Here is a 20,680-nt window from a genome sequence, read left to right as displayed (position 1 = left end):
TCCTCACTATCAGAAGGAGGAAATTGAGAAGATAATTGAGGAAATGCTTCAAATAGGAATTATCAGACCTAGTACTAGTCCATTCTCTAGTCCAGTAATTCTTGTGAAGAAAAAGGATGGCGGATGGCGATTTTGTGTTGATTATCGGGCGCTCAATAAAATCATCGTTTCGGACAAATTTTCGATTCCTATAATCGAAGAGTTGTTGGACGAATTGGAGGGGGTTGCGGTTTTCTCCAAACTCGATTTGAAATCAGGATACCATCAGATCCGAATGAAAGAGGAAGATATCCACAAGACCACTTTCCGCACGCACGAGGGGCATTACGAATTCCTAGTAATGCCATTTGGGCTTTCCAACGCACCATCTACTTTTCAGGTGCTAATGAACAATATCCTCAAACCCTTTCTGCGCAAGTTTACATTGGTTTTTTTTTATGACATCCTAATTTACAGCTAGGATGTGGACAGCCATCGCAGACATCTGCTACAAGTGTTGGAACTGTTACGACAAAATCAATTGTTGGTCAACAAAAAGAAATGTTGCTTTGAAAGATCTTGCATTGAATATTTGGGCCACATCATATCATCAAAAGGTGTGGCAGCCGATCCCAAAAAACTCCAGGTTATGTTAGATTGGCCGCGACCTAAGGACTTTAAAGGCTTACGTGGTTTTCTTGGCCTGACGGGATATTATTGAAGATTCGTCAAAGGATATGGTGGCATTGCGTGGCCACTGACCCAGCTACTAAAGAAAGATTGTTTCCACTTGACTGATGAGGCGGAAGGTGCATTTCAACAGCTTAAACAAGCAATGGTTTCAGTACCTGTGTTGGCAGTTCCATGCTTTTCCAAACTACACCATTGCAAGAGTTTAAATTTTTTATTTTTGATTTTGAATGTGTTTTAGAAATATTTTGTGTATCACTTCATAATTTTTAATTGATTATATGTATTACAATTGTTTTTTAATGTTAGATGTGTTACAATTATTTTTTAATGTTTAAATTTAAATTTTAAATTTATGATTTTGGATATGTTTCAAAAATATTTTCTGTATAAGTTAATAATTTTATGTGTTACAATTGAAAAAAAAATTACGGCCACTATAAGAAAGAAGCGGAAAAAAAATAGAAAAATAGAAGAAAGAAGAAAATCGTGTTACAGAGAGAAAATAAACGTAAAAAAAAGAATAACTAACTATGAAATGGGTAAAAAGTTAGAGAAATTTTAGTTTTTAAAATTTAAATTAATCTTAATTATAAATGTGTATCTAAAAAATAGAAATATGTTTTAATTAAAAATTAATTAAATAATATTAAAGACTAACCAAACAAGTACAAGTAGCATTTTCCTTTTGCTTAATATGTTAAGTATTTATTTTTGCATTGTTACCATATTGTGATAAAGCTAAGTTAAATTAAACTAGCATCTCAAATAAAATCCACATGTTATGTTAAAAGTTAAAACCTCATGTGTTTTTTTGGAAACAAAATAGAAAGGCTTACCACTAGCAAGTATAACGTTTTTTTTTTTATGTCATAAAGCATAGAAATTTTACTATTCTGTCTAGAATCTCCGGTGCATATAAAATTGAAGCTTACTATACAATAAACAATTAAAATACCATGTATATGTATTTTGTAGTCATCAACATAATTATATATTAAATGATGCCTGAATTTCTTCCAATGTTTTGCCCTTGGTCTCAGGAACCCATAGTATTGCAAAAGCAAGGGTGATGGCAGAAAAGGTTGCATAAATTGTGAATGTTCCTGGTTCAAACAAGATTCTATTAAAAAGTTGTAGCCTCTTCATAAAAAAAGAAATTAAACTTTCCTTCTTTATTATACGAAGGCAACTTAAAAAGAAATGGCCATCGATTATTAAAACGTACATGATTAAAAAGTGAGTTGCAAATAAAGAAAGAAGAAATGTTAAAGTGGGGAAGGGAGGAAAGAGAGAAAATACCTGGATTACTCCATTCTAGAAGCATGTTAGCAGTCAAGGTTACTAGTGAGGCAGTGAACCAATTCATAAACGTAGCTACACTTCCAGCAAGCCCTTTAATATTACTTGGTAGTATCTGAAAAGTACTTTATTTCTTATATTACTTCTTTTTTACAATAGAAACTAATGATGCATGTTGGTGACTAGGACTGAGTTTGTTTTAGCCCAGATTTGACCCTAGATTTTGATCAATTTATTTTATAGATTTGTATTTAGCTCGATGAAATATGACGATTTTGAGGCCAATTTTTTTTTTTATCTACGGCATCTTCCAACCAAATAGGTTAAAGTCTAATCTGTCGCGAATTTAAGCTCAATTTAAGAGTCTGTCGCTACCCAATGAAAACTCCTAATAAGAAGAGTTATTATAATTTATCTGTAAACTAAGTTAAATCTTTGTTTTATATATTAGATTAGCAAACACAATTTAAGTAGTGCTATATACCTATATACAGCTTGGAACAAGAATCTTATATTTGGAAAAGTTTGTAATTTCATAAAACATACCTATTTACCTTTCAACTTCGTTTCTCAAGCATTTTTAAGCCATTTGATATATTTTATAGATTGTCTCTAAAAAATTTAATATTACTCCGTAGCAAACTCAAACTTCTTGTATCTTTCTCTCAGAGCTTGCGTCAAGCCCTATATACTCTTCTTCAATTAGCACGTATGATCTTTTTGCATTTTTCATGAAACTTTTAGGTTTTTTCATATAAATTTTATCTTTAAGATTATTATTAAAAAATGTAATTTTTATTTTCATATGCTTTATCTCTAAAATAAAACTTGTGATTAGATTCAAAATAGTCCTATTTTTTTATTATTGGTGAAAAAATTTCATTATAGTTAATATCCCTTTTCTTGCATATATAGCCCTTGATCACCAACCTAGTCTTTTATCTTGGAGATAAAAATATTTCAGGTTTTAACCTCTATACCCACTTATTCTACAAAGTATTATTATATTGTTCTCTTTTGGTAACATCCCAAGCTTAATTGTTTGGTTATCATTATACAAGGATTGCATTTTATCTTGTATTGCATCAAATTATTTTTTTTTGTTTTAATTATTTTCTAAATCTACATAACACTCTAATTATCCCTCATCAGTTATAGTCACATACTCATTAAGATCGAGGATACTTAGTTGAAAGTCATCCGTCTTTAATAAATCTCCCAGAATGAAAACCCAATAGATCTTTAAGTAATTCAAGAGCATCAATGTCATCATCAAATGGAGCATCAAACTGTTCTCCATCGTGTGGTCGTCAAGAACTAAATGCTTATTTTGTTACATATAACCCTAAACTTGATTTTATGCTCTTGTAATTGACTCTTCTCAAGTTTGATTTATCATGTTTTGAACGGTCAAGTTTTTAAATAATTTCACATCATAACTTCTTACAAGCTTCTTTATAGTTAGATAAAAAAACCTATAGTCAAACTTAACATGGGTAGGTATACTCCATAAAAATATACTACCTATTCTATCATATATCTTTTGAAACATGAACAAATGTTTAGTGTCTAAAAACTCTCAAATTATCATACGATACATATTTGTCAAAATGAACATTATCTGAAATATCATTATTTAAAACAATTAGGCTGTATATGTTTTGAGGTATTGGGACTAAAAAATTAAAACTCAGAAATGTATCTAGTGACCAAATGTTGAAACTGAAATTTCAATATTAGAACACAAAATTTTAATCTCTTTAATATTTTTAGAAAGTGGGGACACAAAAATTAAAATTTTTGAAAACAAAAACTGAAATTTTATTAATATTTCTTTTCAAAAGAGTAAATCATCAAATTTGTATACGAAATTTTATGAAACTGATAAACATACTCCCGAAAGACGTAAAAAAATAAATTAGCTCCTAAAAAATTTAAAAATTTGACAAAAACATTCAAACACTAATTGATCACGTCCGATCCCTGTTAACAAAAAATGCTTATGTGACTAACAGAATTATTGACTTGATTAACTTCATAGTTACCTCGCATTATTAATTATTTTGAATGGTTGTTTCACAAAATGTTAGATCATATGCATAAGTGGTTTTCATTTGTGAAAAAAACTGATGGTTTTTTTGGTTGTTTTTCCCAAATTAATACTATATTTTTGCATCTTTTTATTATTTTTATTGGGCTTATTTGTGCATTTTTCGGGGTTTTAAGTTTTTGGCTTTTTTGTTAAGAGTAAACTATATTTACTTCAAAAATACGCGCTATGACTTAAGATGAAATGTACTCAATCATTTTTTCTGCATACCTCAGACATTATGATCCAAGGAATTGGTCCAGTGCCTAGTGAGAAACCGATGATCATAGCCTAAACAAAAAAGTTGATAACTAAGCTAATATATGTACCAACTAAATAAATAAATTAAGGCATAAACAAGCATGAAGAAAAATGAAAAGTAAATAAAATGATACCACAATACTAGCAACTGATAGCAGTTCCAAGGTTGTATGAAGATTTGAATCAAATGATACTACTTCCTACGTGGATTCAAACCAACAAAAAATTTCCATATATATTAGTTATGCATATAATGATATAAATAAAATATTGAGATTAAAATGTCTAATTTTAAAAATTTCAGGAATTAATTTGAGTAATTACTTTATAAATAAAGAATTAATAAATTAAATAAGTAAAGAATAATATTCTGGTAATGTTACTACTTTGAATTAAGTGAATATGTCTTTTAAGAAATTCACGTTGAGTATTTTTGTCCTCAAAAAATTTTATTATATTAAGGTTCTTAAATTTTACAAAAGTAAGACATATAAGTCTCTATTTTAGTCAGAGATCTCTCTTGTTTTCACTCTAACAAATAGGTATTTAAAAGTGTGACAAAATGACATATATGTCTTATTTTTATAAAATTTAGGAACCTCAATTAACGTAATAATTTTTTTTAATTTAGGGACAAAAATATTTGACGCAAAATTTTTTAAGAATCTATTTGAATATATACTCTTAAATTAATTGGAGTTTTCTTTCTTTTACTCAAAAATAAAGCAAAAATTGGGTACTAATAACAAACTTAGTTGTTATAATAAATAAAGTTATCTGACTAACCTCTAAATAAAATGTTGTTGCAACAAGGAGTAGGCTAATTGTCATTATAGAGGTTGAGACCTAGAGAAATAAAATCAAGGAAAATTCAACCTCAAATGTTATATATTTCTAAAAGGATTACATTAGGGATATTGGAAAAAAATCATATTCAATTGGTGCTTACTATCAAAAGTAATTTGCGGCCACTTCTATCCAACAACCACACTGTGATTCCAGTCATTGAAACCTTTAAAGTAACACAGTTATCAGTGAGATGAAATTTAATATTTTTTATGTTTACAAAAAATGAATATATTCAGAACTATTATTTGTACACAGCTAATTTTACAAGTACACTTTACATCCATTTATATTTTCTCTCTTTTCAATTTTTCTTCCCACTTTCTTCTCTCTCCCCCACCAACCCACTTTTTTTTTTTTTTTTATCACAATATCCTTCTCAATTTTATAAGTTACCACAATAATTTGTAAAAAATGTACACCGCATTTGGGTCCGACAAAAGAGTGTACATATATATACCAAATACTCATATCTCTACATGGCAAATTATAATGATCTATCGTAAAGATTATTTATACCAAATTTTGTAAAAGCTAAACATCAATAAGATTACAATAATTTGCAAATAAGATTAGCAATAAGATTATTTAATATGTCACGTTAGTAAATTTTAATATCAATAATTTAATATTAGCAAATTTAACATGTCATGCTAACAAATTTTAATATTGTTAGCAAGAGAAATAGCGAAAAGACTAATAAATTAAAATTAACTTAAATTTTTTTAAAGACACATTTAATTAATTTTTTTAAAAAAAATAATTGGAGAGTGAGTAATTTTTTATGAACGAATTTAATTATTTACTCTAATTAAATATATAATTATTTATGTAATTTGTTATAACTTAAACTTTTGAAATAACTAGTTTATAATAATTTATACTTAATGTAAAAGAATTTCTTTATTTATATATAACACTTTAGAACAAGATAGTTTTCTAACCTGGATAGCTCCAAGACCAAATGTAGCTGCATTACTGGAAGATATTCCTATTAAATTTAGATACAAAATTATATAACTTTGTAACTTAAACAAGGTTGATGATAATAAGTAACAAATAGTTTATATGAACATAGCGACTCAAAAATTAATAGTTAATTAATGCAAAATAATGAAGATTTTTGAGCTTTAAAATCTAGAGGTATAGCAAGTTTGCATGGTTTCTATTATTTTTTCCTGTTTTTTCTTTAGTTTGAAAAGCTGAGAAGATTATCTAAAAAAGGTCTCAATCTTTAGTATAGTTTAAGATTGGATTTGGATCTTTGATATAATTTTATTCTAATACTGGCATAAATAAAGAACACGATACGATATTAAACATTCAGACACATAAATTTAAATTTATATATATATATATATATATATATAAAATGTATTTTTTAGATAAATTATAATGATATTTTGATAATTTATTAATATTAAAAATATAAATTAATTTTTAAACTATTTTTAATGCCTTTTTTATTATATAATTTAAAATATATTGTATTTTAACAAATAATATTATATATTATTTCTAAATTTATTTTAAAAATACATATTAAGAATAATAACATTGGACACACTGGCATGTAGTATTTAAGTATATTTAAACATATTCGGAGAAGAATTTTTTTTTATTAAAACACAGTTAGAGAAGACACACGTGTCAGACGAATGTCGATGAGTGTCATGTCTAAAATGTATCCAATATACAAATACGATAACTCATCAAAGAGTCCGTAACTTCGCAGATTTTATTTCTCTAGTTTGAAGGTTTATTTGTTATTACTTACGGAAAGAAAACTAATGTAAAATTATTTGATCACCTACCTGCCTTATTAAAGATCTCACTAGAATAGAAAAGAACTCCATTGATACCAGAAAGTTGTTGAAGGACGAGTAATCCAATTCCTATCTTCATGATGCATACACAAGATTATTTAATAGAAATAATTAGAATTTAACTCAAACTAGTGTCCAATTAAATAAATGAAAGTTGAATAAATAATGAAAAAGAAGAGAAAATAATGATTAGATGAATTTATTGTATTAATTAAAGGAGAAACATACCCCTAAAGGGAACCAATATCTTCTCCTCTTCAAATCTGCAAATTGTATAGTATCTGATTTGTTGTTTGACATCAAAGAACCCTACATTATGAATATATCACATTTGTTAAACCATATAATCAAATAGTAGCTAGCTATAGAGAATGTTTATATCTATAACAAAGAGATAGAGAAATTGAATGCTTTTGGACATTAAAAGTAGGAGTGAGCACGGGTCGGTTTGGTTTGGGTTTATGGTAAAATTAGAATCGAACCGATCAAAATGTAATTGGTTCGGTTTGGTTCGAATTTGTATTTTTTTGTACATGTATCCGAACCAAACCAAACCGATTAAGAATGGATTGGTTCGGTTCGGGTAATTGGGTACCCGATGACTTTGAAATTCATAAAAAAAAACCAAATTTTTATCTTAAAAATTCAACAAGTACAATAAACATGTAACATCAATAGAAATAATTCAAATATGTTAAACACCAAATACATTAAAAACTAAACTCATTAAAATCCAAACATATTAATAATGAATAATCATTGTCTAGTGGAAAAGTCATATATTTTTTATTTTTTATTTAATTAATATATGATCGGGTTTGCGGGTTGGTTCAGGTTACGCACCCCCAAAACTGATACCCGAACCAATTACTAACAAAAGTCATCGGTTTGGTTTGGGTTGGACCCGATTACCCGTTGGTTTCAGAACCAATTTAATTGGTTCGGTTCGGATTCGGACGGGTAATCGAGTACCCGCTACCCGTGCTCACCCCTAATTAAAAGTTTATGTAGATGGTAAAATTTCATGAACTACCAAATGCAATGATAAATATATTGAGTAATGCTATACATCTAAATTTTTTTATGAAGCAACTCCAATCAAATTAAATAATAGGACTTCAAATAATATTAATTATAACTAATTTTTATTATGTTAAACCAACTTGATTAGATTTGGTTAACAAAAAATTCAGTCGTGTACCATTATTCAAATAGAATTAGGTAAGTGAAAAATTCTTATTTACTAAATTTAAAATTTCAGCATGTAAATCAATGTTTGATATCTTTAAATTTAAAATAGAGAACATAAACTACTATTAGCTACATAATAATCTACATGTTGATCAATGTTTCTTCTTCTTCTTCTTCTTCTTCTTTTTTTTTTTTTTTTTTGTTATGCAAAGGTGGAAATCCAAACCTAGCTAGAACTTGTTATGATTATATAACATATATATATCGATAAAATGAAATACTTGTATTTCTTGGGCTTCCAATGTTATATCGGTGTTGGGTCCTCGTAAAGCTTGTAAGGAAGTTTCGAATTTTGCTATCATCCCCATTTCAGCCTAAACAAAATAAAAAATAAAATGAATCATATAAAATAGCACATTTAAAAAGCACGTTATTGATATTATGATACATACCAACCATCTTGGGGATTCTGGAATGAAAAATAGTCCTGGTATTAACATTGCACAAGGAATAACTCCTATAAAGAAACCAAAACATATTTTAGTATCTAATTATAAATTTATTTTAATTCATCAGGCTTCTAAACTATAATTATCTTTTAAATGGCAGTTATGTATGTATATATTGAGGCAAAAGTTTTGAATTGTTAAGAGAAAAACTATGAGATAGATGTAGTTAAGACTTTACCTAAAATTGCTAGCATTCTCCATTTAACAAAAAGTGCAGCCAAATAAGCCAACATGATTCCAATGGTGATTGTGAGCTAAAAAAAATAGTGAAATAACTTTACATGTTAGTTGATGTGTATATATAGAAAATTGAAAAAACAAATAACACATGTAAATTAAAGATGTTAAGTAATAACAACACTAACTTGGTTCACTGATCCAAGACTACCTCTCATATCTCGAGGTGATACTTCTGCTATGTAAACGGGCACCTATATGTATATTAAGAAAATTATTATGATGAAAAAATGAATTAAAGAGCATTATGAGAGAATAGCAAAAGGTATATCTTATCGTATTATTGTATGGCCACAAAAAAAGACACTTGAAAGGAAAGCTAATTAATTTGCCACCTAAGCTAATTGAATAAATCAAATTATTATTCATGCATATAGAACTTACTTCACAATAATATTGAACATGAATTTTTATTTCCCTGACTTCAAAGTTCTAGAAAAATCACAACTATATTGAATTTTCATATACTATTTCCCAAATTATTTTAAGCTTACATTGGTGTCATTTTAGGAATAATAGATAATTACAATATTTCATAGCTATATATAATACAATTTTCATTCATTCAGTTGGTAGTTTGAGCGAGGTTGATTATAGTTTGGAGTGTTTATAAAAAAATTCTTAAGTGTAAAATATTATTTTTGTTTCTAATTATTTGGGTAAGTTTTATTTGTGTCCTTAACATTTAAATCGTTTTATTTGTATCTTTAACGTTTATAAAAGTAATTTAATGTTATTCTGCCGTCAATTATATTAATAGATGAGATTGTATTTTTCAATTATTCTCACTTGAATGTATTCATTCTCAATTAAGTTTCAGTTGGATGTGTTCTATTTTAATATTGTATCTACTATTTGTGTTCAGGTTCAATTATGTCGCTAAAAAGGTGAATTATGTAAATATTGTAGGGATTAATTTTAATTTTTGACGAACTATTATCCGGAGTGGATCATCAGTTCTGTCTCAGACATTTGTATTATTCTAATTTCAAGAAGAGATTTTCAGAACTTCAACTAAAGCTCATGAAGTTAATTGACGGCAGGATAACATTGAATCACTTTTATAAACGTTAAAAATACAAATAGAACGATTTAAACGTTAAGAACACAAATAGAACTTACTCCAAACATTAGGAACAAAAACAATACTTTATTCAATTCTTAATAACAGTTATAAGCAATGAGAATGAGTTCAAAATTCAAATAACTCTCATTATAAATTTGGAAGGTATATTTAACGTTATTGTTTTTTCTATATATATTGAAAGGGTTTAAAGCGCAAAGAAAAGAAAAACTAGAAGGCGAAAATTAAATAGAGTAAGGTCGTTTTTCTATAATGATCTTTAAACATAATCTATACTTCTATACTTCTATAATATATATAACGGAAATATAATAAAAAGGACTGGTGTTTATTTTTTCCCCCCCTAAAATATTCTTCATTGTATATAAGGCATAAGAAATACTTTTGTGTTATTTTCAACACTTGAACCTAAAACTTGTTAGCTAAGAAATAGGTTATTTTGCCATTCCAACTATTTTTTAAAATTGTGTGGAATAACTTTAAGAAAAATAAGTTTTTCCGTCACTTAAACTAGTTAGATATTGTTGATATGTATAAATGAAGTACTAGAAAGTGAAATTACCACATAAGATATTATTCCGACACCAAACCCTGTCAACAATCTTCCTATAAATAGAAGAGATGAGTCCTACATATAATATATGGAGTAATAACATAAACGTTAATGTTAGATGTAAGATTTTGTAGTAGTATTCATGACAACAAACCAGACATAATTATAAGTAATTACTACATACATTGGCTACTGAAATGGTGAGCCATCCAATTATATTTGGGACCGCTGCCACTATTAGAGCCTGCAATTTTAAAATTCACCAACAATAAATTGCAATTAAAGTTTCAAAACAAGTAGTTAATCTCATTTTAAACGTTGAAATTAATTAGTCACCAAAAAAACGTTGAAATTAATTAATTTAAAGAGAAATACTAAAAGACCATCAAAATTTATTATTTTTTATTATTACTTTTAGTCATCAACTCAATTTATTTAGTTTAATAATTCAATAATATATTTTGGGTTTGTTTGGATACTATTTTCGAAAAAGATATTTTTTTAAATAATATTTTTTTAAAAGATCTTTTACAAAAGTAAAAGTGATTTTATGTTTGCATATTTCATATAAAAAGATCTTTTTATCTATTAATTATTTGGATAAAATAAGATAAAAGTATTTTTTATTTATTTATTATGTGAAAAATATTTTTTTTAAGAAAAATAAATCTTTTAAAAAAAAGACGTAAATTGTAGCTTCTCAAAAAATTTTTTTATTTTTCTAGTGCTTTTATTTTTATTATTAGAAATTTGTCAAATATACTAAAAAATTAAATTTTTTTTATCAATTTAATGATGTCCAAACAAGCACTTTAGCTTATACTTTTAAACAGATCATTAACTGATGGTCAAAAATAATAAATTTTAATAATTTTCAAGCATTCTTCTAATTAAAAAGTAATATTGGATGTTAGTAATCTTAAAGATATTGTGTTTGTTGTTTCGAATAGAACTTTATTCCAGTTTTTTTTTTGAAACATTTACAAAATATGTAGTAAAGAAAAGATGTAAAAGTTAAAAATATATAATTGGGTGAAACTACTAATTTAAAACCTCCAATATTAGTATTGACAAATGAGTAGTTCTTAAAAGTTAATTGTTCTTAAATGATAGAATCTGTTTTTACTACTTAGTTTTAGTGACCTTTTTGGTATCACAATAGTTTTTTGAGACTATTTTTTGTTCAAAATAATTTTTATGTAGTAATTATCAACATAATAATCCTTTAAGAATCAAATTGGTAATATTTTGGCTATAATATTAATAAGTATGTTCAACAAGTTATTAAAATGGTTAGAGGAAAAAAAGATTCTATCAACCAAAAGTATTTGACTTTCAATCCACTTTGAGGAACCTAGTGATAGTGAAAGAAGAAAGAGTTTTCAACATTTGCATTCAAATATTTCATTGTTAGAAAATAGGTAAGTTAATAAAATAGAAGATTAAAATGAATGCTTTATATTTATAATAAACTAAAGAGAAAATGAAAAATAAATTAAGTTGGAGTATAATGAAAAATAATACCCCTTTACGGCCAAGGTATTCTGCTATGTGACCACTAGCCGTTGCTCCTATCATTGCACCAATGTTGCATAAAGATCCAAAAAGTGAAAACTGTTCCAACAAATCAGAAAATAAATGGCATGTGTACTTGCTTACCCATTTTGGATTTAAGTATTTCAAATAATTATTGAAAACAATATTAGAACTCACTCGCCCAAAGTACCTTTGAAATTGAGAGGTCAAGATCTCGAATCATATCAGATTGTGTAGGAGAGGAATACCCTATCTGTGAACAATGTAATAGAAAAGAAGTACAATTTTAATCATTATAAAATAAATAAAAAGAAAAATTCATGTGCAAGATGAAAAGGAACGTGAAAAAAAATGGTCTGTGCAAGGATTCAAATTTCGGGCGGGCCAGGTCACGCTTCACATGATTTGGCCACAACATTAATTTGGTACTTTTCTAAATCACTTAATTTGAACTAAACTTTAATATTTTAAAAAATAGTATATATTCAAATATGTACTTAAAAAATTTTAGGTCAAATGTTTTCGTTTCTAAAAATTTTATTAATACATTAAAGTTTTTAAATTTTATAAAAGTAAGATATATAAATTTCTACTTTAATCAAAACTGTTATTTTTACTTGAACAAATAAATCATCAAAAGTGTGACAAAAAAACTTATATATCCTTTTTTTATAAAGTTCAAGAATCTCAACGTAATAATTTTTTTTTTGAACAAAAACGTCCAATACAAAATTTTTGAAGAATCTATTTAAATATATACTCTTAAAAAAAATTACACGACAAGGAGCACGATGCATATTGGGGGAAAAAATCCCTAGAAAGAGTAAAGATTTGTAAAGTAATAAAGTAAATAAAATTACCATTAAAATTATAACTTCTATCATGGGTAAGTATCACAATTTTAATTTAAGAATGATTATACTCTTATTTTTTTACTTTACCAATTTGTTTGGATTTAGAAGAGTTGATCTGATATTGTGACTACTAGAAGGGCAATTTAAAATAGTGGTTGTGTGATATAATTGTAGAGAGTGAAAGTATCACCGTGAAACCAAATTGAATAGGACCCAAACAAACGACCAAGACACACAATATAACAAACATGGAGGAGCCATGATTGGCGTTGACGAGTGGCTGCCTAAGGTTTCTAGCATCCTCGGAATCCTCCGCATGAGCCATTATGTTGAAGGTTACTCTAATCTGTTTTGTTAGTTTGAGAAATGCATGTCAAGAAGGTTAAGAATATGAGAAGCTAACAACATACAAGATCCGTATTGCTTCTTAGCTTGTCCGGTTCAATTGGGTATGCGAAAAATGTGATACATGTATTTGTTTTTGTGATTCAAAATAGATACATGTGTAGTGTCAACAGAATCGTTAGTACTGTTAGATAATAATTTTTTTGACTTAAAATGAATATTTTTTCTGCATAAATTTATATCTTCACACTATAATTGTTTATTACGGTACAAATGAACCTGGATGCATATTCTTGTGGATGAGATTAAAAATTTAATTTAATTTTTTTTGTTTACCCAAACGGTATTTCCAACTCGATAGGTTAAGAATTAATCCATCACGGAAGCGTCTGACACCAGCTAATAAGTTGCTGCATGCAGTAGACGGGGTTCAAACTCCCAACACTTGCTTAAGTAGACGAGTGAGCTGACCATTCAACCAACCCAAGTTGGTTAAAATCTAATTTAATTTATTATGTGTATCAGTGATGCAGGTCCATTACTTTATATTTCAGCCCAACACTCAAGCTGCTTCAACAACTTCAAATGTCACAACTTCAATGCTTCAGCCCATTACACTTCAGAAAAAACAATGAGAAACTTGAAACAAAAAAAAAGGTTTAAAAAATTTATGAAGAAAAAAAAAAGTGAAATATTTGGTAGTATTATGGGATAGCAGGAGCACAAGAACACAAAGAAGTAATATTACTCGAAGGACATTAGTAAAATAATATTCAAAAAAGTAAAAAAGTAAAACACAACATGCAAGAGAGAAAAAGTGGTGGAGCAGCTCCTGAAACAATAGAGATAGTGGAGTAGAGTGAAAAAGTATTGCATGTCAAAGAAGACAACTACAACGGAAAGAATGTACCAGGAATTGAAAGAGGCAGTGAAAAAAATTTGAAAAGTAAGCTGCATTCTATAATGCTGGGCTCACAACATCATTTGAAGTAAGGAATAGGGTGTGGCATTTGAGAATCATTTCTCCCACATGAGCAAAAATCATCTTCCTTCAACCTTGAGCTTCATTCGAAATTTTAGTGATATGCCTATCTAATGTTATCTTTCTGTAATTGAAAAAAATGCTTGTTATTGTGAGTAAAAAAATATGAAAAAACCATGAGAGAAGAGGTAAGAGAGATGCATGAAAAAGCCAATATAGTTTCTGTGTAATTTTGGTTTTGTTGAACTAAGGTTTAGTTCCCCTTGCCAAGTTGGGATAACACTTGGTGGCTGATTGAACCAATAAATTTTCTTTTGTCAAGTTGGGATAGCACTTGGTGGTAGCTAGAGTATAAGCTTAGAATTTGATACTAGATGAATTAGGATTGTAATCCATTAGTATTGGTGTATGTAATTTGGTTGATTATAGTGAAAATTTTACTATGGTTGTGGTGGAGACTGGATGTAAGTTTCATGGCACTAGAAAACCGAACCAGGATACATGTTGGCATCATTCTCTTCTTCCCTTCTTTGTTTGTTTCTGGTTTTAGAGACAAAAAGAAAAAATCTCATGCATAATCAGCTTCCACAAAAAATAAAGCAAAAGAAGTTTACTTCTGAATTTAACTTGATTCAACTCCCTTCTCAAGTTCTAGCAGTTCCATCAATTAGTATCAAGAGCAAGGTCTCAAGAAATCAAGCTTTACAACTAGGAATAAAGATCCACCACCAATAATATGGGTGCTAACATCATGGCTTACACACTCACCGAGTCTAACAATCGACCTCCCTACTTCAACGACATCAACTACTCATACTGGAAAGAGAGAATGAGAATTTTCGTGCAGTCAATCGACTACAATATCTGAAAGAGTATTTTCAATGGACCTGACATTCCAACAAAGCAAAATGCTGATGGAGATGTGGTGTCAAAGAAAGACAATGAGTGGATAGAGGAAAATCTTGAGGGGTCTTACTAAGAAGTGGAAAGTAAAAAGCATAGCCATCTTTGAAAGAAATAATGTTGATAAAAATCACCTATGATGAGTTAAGAGACAAGTTGTTGACCTATGAAACTACTCACATGTCTCAAGACAGAGATGACAAAAAGAAAATGCAGCATTAAAATCAAGAATGATAGCCAAAGAAGAGGAATCTGATGACAGTATCTCAGATGAAGAAATGGTGCTCTTTGCAAAAAAATGAGAAGATTAATGAAATTCAAAATTAAAGGCAAAGGAACTACTTCATCCAAAAATTTCAAGAAAGATCAATCCAAGTTTACTTGTCACCACTGCAAGGAAATAGATCACTTTAAGTCCAACTGTCCTCAATTGAAGAAAGACGAAAAATTAAAGAAGGACAAAAAGAAGGTGCTGATGGCAATATGAAAAGACTTGAAAAATGACATTGATTCTGAAGATGAAAAAGATTTTGATCAAGAGACTCAAATGTGCTTGATGGCTGATCACACGGACATGAATAAGATAGATCTTTCTGATTTTTTCATTGATGAATTGCATTATATTATTATAAAAAATTTCACTATGAACTCAAAAAATCTTTCTGATAAATATGTTAAGCGCAAAGAAAATGAGGTATCGAAAGTTGGAAATAAATTTTTATTAGAAAAGGTAAAGGTAACCGAAATTTGTGATGAGAAATCTTTGAAAGAAGAAAATAATGCTTTAAGAGCTAAATTAAACAAATTCAAACTTAAGCATTAGATCTCAGCCTTTACTAATTTAATTGCTAAAAATGAAAGGCTAAATGAGAAAATTAAGAATCTTATTGGAAACTTAGCAAAATTTCTTCGAGATTCACAAAATCTTGACAAATTATTTGTTTGTCAAAGATCCTGTTTTAAAAAATCTGGACTTAAATTCAAAGAAGAAAGTAATTATGTTTACAAACAAACTTTTAAAAAATTTGAGGCTTCCTCTTTCAAGAATGCTAAACCAAAATTTTCTGCAAGCCTCAAAATTCAACAAATAAGAACCATTACTATAAATGCAATAGAAATGGTCATGTTCCTCAATAATGATTCATTTTTCTAAAATCTTTTGGTGATGATAATAAATTGTATAAAATTATTCATAATTATAATGCTATGGGACAACCAAAAGGATTTCACATAAGAGGATCCAAATGGATTTTGATACCTAAGATTAGTTGAAGAACATGTAGGTTTGTCTTACATCCAAGAAGAAAAAGGACATGTGATATCTTAAAAGTGAATGTTCAAGTCATTGACTGGAAATGCTACCTTCTTCATCAAATTCAACAAGTATGATGGAGGTTTGTCACTTTCAAAGATGATGGTGATGGTAAAATAATTGTCATTGGTAAAGTTGGCAAAGACTTTTCTACTTATATAGGTAGTGTCTTTCTAGTAAGGTTGCGAGAACCGGACCGGTCAATGAACCGGTAAGGCGACTGGTTCACTGGTTCAATAGTTCGACCGGAGTTCAACCGGAGTTCAACCGGTTTAATTAAATATTAAATAAAATTATTAAAAAATTAATATATAATTTTAAATATTTAAATTCATTAATTTTTAAATAAAAAAATTTTAATAAAATTTAAGATATAATAAAAATTGAAGATGAAAAGTTCATTGATAATAGTCAGAGTTAAATTTATTGATGACTTTAAAACAACTAACCGAAGCAGAATTTTCACTCAAATTGCAAAAAATTAAAGATCTTGCAGGCTACATTATCAAGCCAAGGCTAATTATTCAACGTCAATTCTCTTATACAATTCAATTGAATAACACATTGATGAAATCTCTTATTGTGCAACAAGCCTCTTATAACTAACCAAACCCTAACTAGGTTCAACAAATTCAATGCTTTTCAACAACAAAAACTCAGAATACAGACAACTCAACCTCCAAATCCAGAAACAAAAAAACTAAGTGAAACAATATAAATTAAATTCAGAATCACATTAAGCAACAACCCAACTCAGAACACAATCCCAATTCAGAATCTAATACAAAAAATCAACTCAGAAGCCAGAATCTTAGAAATCGAAACTAAAGAAGCAGCGGCTTACTAGAGACATGGCGAGGGAGGAACGACGGTGACAATGAACTCAGAAGAGGAAACGACAATGCAGCATTTCAAATCACTCAAACACAATAAGAATTTCACCTAAAAACCATCTGAGCAAAAATGCATACAAATATACACAAAATTGAATCAGAGAAAACAAATCTAGAGAGAAAAAAAGAGGAACCGAATGAAGCCATTATGGATGAGGAAGTTGAAGGTGTGGTTGTTGCAGTTGTAGGTGAACTTGTTGTTGGAGGAAGGAAGCTTCTGGAGGCACTAGAACGACGGCGAGAAGAACAGGGCTGAGTAGACGTTTGTGATGCCAGAAGCTTCAGAGTTCAGAGTTCAAGACGACGACGCCGCTGGCAGCTGCTTCGATCCACGACGGTGGAAGCTACTTCGATCCGCTGACAGAAGCTCTGATTCGGCGTCGATTCTGGTAGTGAGGTGAGGTGAATGGTGACTGGAGAAGGTGGCTGCTAGAGTTTGTTTCAATTCAGTCACCAAAAAAATTCGTTTATAAAGAAAGTGGTGAGGAGGGTGTTGCGTCGTTTTGGGCTTTCCGTTTTTTTTTTCTTCTTCGTAAAATGCTGACGTTTTATGTTAAACAGTGAACTGGGTCTTGAAAAAACAGTCCGGTTTATCCGGTTCACCGGTTACCTATCGGTTTGACCGGTTTTTGATCTACCGATTTTTTGCAGGTCGGTTTTTGAGGATGACCGGACCGGCTAGAGGACTGGTTTCCGGTTAATCCGGTTTTTAGAACCTTGCTTTCTAGTAGATAGGTTAAAGTATGATCTATTGAGCATAAGTCAATTATGTGACATTGGATATGCAGTAATCTTTAGAAAATTAGATTGTAGAGTCATAAATGAAAAAATAGGAGCTATTTTGTTTATTGCAAAAAGATGTGATAATATCTATTATCTCATTCTAGATGATCTTAAGGTTCAAAATATAACTTTTTTTTCAATGAAATCTGAAAAATAGATGTGGCATAAGAGATTAGGATATGTTAGCATGTTCCAAATCTCTAAGCTTGTTAAAAGAGGCTTAGTAAGAGGTCTTTCTAACATTAAGTTTGATAAAGACATCACTTGTGATGCTTGTCAAATGAGTAATAAAAAAAATTCCTTTCAAACCCATGGAAGATGTTTCTATTAAAAAACTATTGGAATTGTTGTATCTTGACCTGTTTGGACCAACTAGAACTCAAAGTCTTGGAGAAAAAAGTTATGGAATGATTATTGTGGATGACTACACTAGATTGGTTGAGTGTTCTTATTAGCTCATAAGCATGAAGCATTTTCTGTTTCTGAAAAATTCAACAAGAAGATTCAAAATGAAAAGAATTTAAAAATTGTCTCAATTCGAACTGATCATCATAAAGAATTTGAAAAGTAACATTTTGAATCTTTTTGTAATAAATATGACATATACACAACTTCTCATGTTCTAGAACACCACAACAAAATGGTGTTGTGGAAAGGAGGAATAGAATTTTATAACCTAGCTTAAAACTCAATTTCAAACTCAAGTTAAGACCATTCACTCGGATAATGATCCTGAGTTTAAAATCACTTTTTACAATTCACATGACATCATTAATCAAACTTCTTGTCTTAAAATGTCCCAAAAAAATGGTATTATTGAGAGAAAATATCAACACATATTAAATATTGCAAGGGATTATTTTTTCAATTTGGTTTACCAAAGTGTTTTTAAAATTATGCCATTGATCAAACTGTACGTTTAATAAATAGATTACCAAGTCTAATTTTAAAAAACCAAACTCTCTTTGCAGTTTTATTTAATAAGAATACTGACATAAATCATCTTAAAATTTTTGGTTTCATAAAGAAGAAAAAAATTTGACTTAAGGACACTAAAAAGTGTATTTCTTGATTATCAAATTGGCACTAAAGGGTATGTTCTATTTGAGATTCACACTAGAAAAACATATTTGTCCATAAATGTAGAATTTTAGGATCATTGTTTTTCATATAAATCCACTCAGACATTTCTTAAAGAAAGTCAATCTAAGTTTGCTCCCATGCATAGCGTTACTTATCATTTTGATGACATTGATCCTTTTGTTGATAATTCATTGAATTTGCAATATCATTCGTCCCGATTACCTTCCTATACATCACATCCGCCACAATTACATGACTTAATATCTTAACATACACATCATGAGCCCACAAATACATCTCATAGTACATCAGTTTCACGTACACTAACTTCTCATCTTCATGCATCTCAACCTAGTTCATCCCATCATGTTCAGGGTCCTAGAAAATTCACTGCATTAGAAAGCCACCTAATTACCTACAAGACTATCATTGCATGTTGGTTAACACAGGTTGCTCTAATATTCAATCATGTTCAAGAAAATATAGACTACTTCAAATGGTGAATTATGGGTCGCTATCCCCATCCATAGAGCTTTTTCCCTTGTTATAACTACTACAGTTGAGTCGATGACTTATGAACAAGCTGTTGTGCATGAGTGTTGGAGAAAAGCAATTAGTGCGGAGTTACTCGCTCTTGAAAAGAACAAAACTTGGACAATTACTTCTTTGCTTCCAAGAAAGCGTGCCATTAGTTGCAAGTGGGTCTTTAAGATTAAATTCAATTCCGATGAGAGTGTTGAAAGGCATAAAGCTTGGCTTGTGGCTCGAGGTTTTAGTCAGCAAGCTAACTATAATTATTTTGATACATTTAGTCCAGTTTAAAACTTACTACATTGAGACTTTTACTCACTTTGGCAGCAGCAAAAGGGTGGAAATTATACCAGCAGGATGTGAATACCGTTTTTTTGCAAGTTACAAGAAGTATACATGCTTCCTCCACAAGGCCTTGTTGTCCCCAATAGTGCAGTTTATCGGCTTGATAAGTCCTTGTATGGTCTCAAACAGGCTAGTCGGCAATGGAATTTACGTCTCACTGGTTTTCTTCAGCAGCATGGCTTCATCAAATCAAGCCATGATCATTCTTTCTTCACCAAACAAATAATGGCTTAGCTGTAATTCTTGTATATGTGGATGATTTAGTCTTATCTGGAGACAATTTGGTTGAAATTGAGACTATCAAGAAAGCATTGGATGCTGAATTTAGCGTCAAAGATTTGGAAAAGCTAAAATTTTTTCTTTGTATAGAAGTGGCACGTAGTTTTCAAGGTATTGCCTTATATCAACGTAAGTACACACTTGACTTACTTGAGGAGTGTGGGATGTTAGAGGCAAAACCAGCCAGTGTAGCGTTCCTATGCTTTATAATGATAAAATTTCTAAAGATAATGGCACGAGACTTGAGGACCTGACATGTTTTCAAAG

At 29.4% G+C, this 20,680-nt stretch overlaps 1 protein-coding gene across 1 annotated transcript; it reads right to left on the bottom strand.

The window, feature by feature from the left end:
- Positions 1 to 1,587: 1,587 nt before the first annotated feature.
- On the bottom strand, positions 1,588 to 13,282 carry LOC112721039 (sugar transporter ERD6-like 6). Its single transcript, XM_025772123.3, has 18 exons — positions 13,148 to 13,282; positions 12,294 to 12,356; positions 12,092 to 12,181; positions 10,752 to 10,811; positions 10,577 to 10,642; positions 9,059 to 9,124; positions 8,872 to 8,947; positions 8,637 to 8,701; positions 8,466 to 8,558; positions 7,222 to 7,302; positions 6,982 to 7,066; positions 6,112 to 6,158; positions 5,271 to 5,333; positions 5,108 to 5,167; positions 4,456 to 4,521; positions 4,292 to 4,351; positions 1,972 to 2,086; positions 1,588 to 1,775 (listed from the first exon to the last, which is right to left on the bottom strand). The coding sequence occupies exons 1-18, from the start codon at positions 13,280 to 13,282 to the stop codon at positions 1,660 to 1,662; spliced, it is 1,407 nt and encodes a 468-aa protein (XP_025627908.1). The 3' UTR covers positions 1,588 to 1,659.
- Positions 13,283 to 20,680: the final 7,398 nt, after the last annotated feature.

The sequence above is a fragment of the Arachis hypogaea genome, chromosome 11 (assembly GCF_003086295.3).
Source record: "Arachis hypogaea cultivar Tifrunner chromosome 11, arahy.Tifrunner.gnm2.J5K5, whole genome shotgun sequence".
NCBI classification, from domain to species: Eukaryota; Viridiplantae; Streptophyta; class Magnoliopsida; order Fabales; family Fabaceae; genus Arachis; species Arachis hypogaea.
Note: the sequence above shows the minus strand (reverse complement) of the source record. Positions and strands in the feature narration are given on the sequence as shown.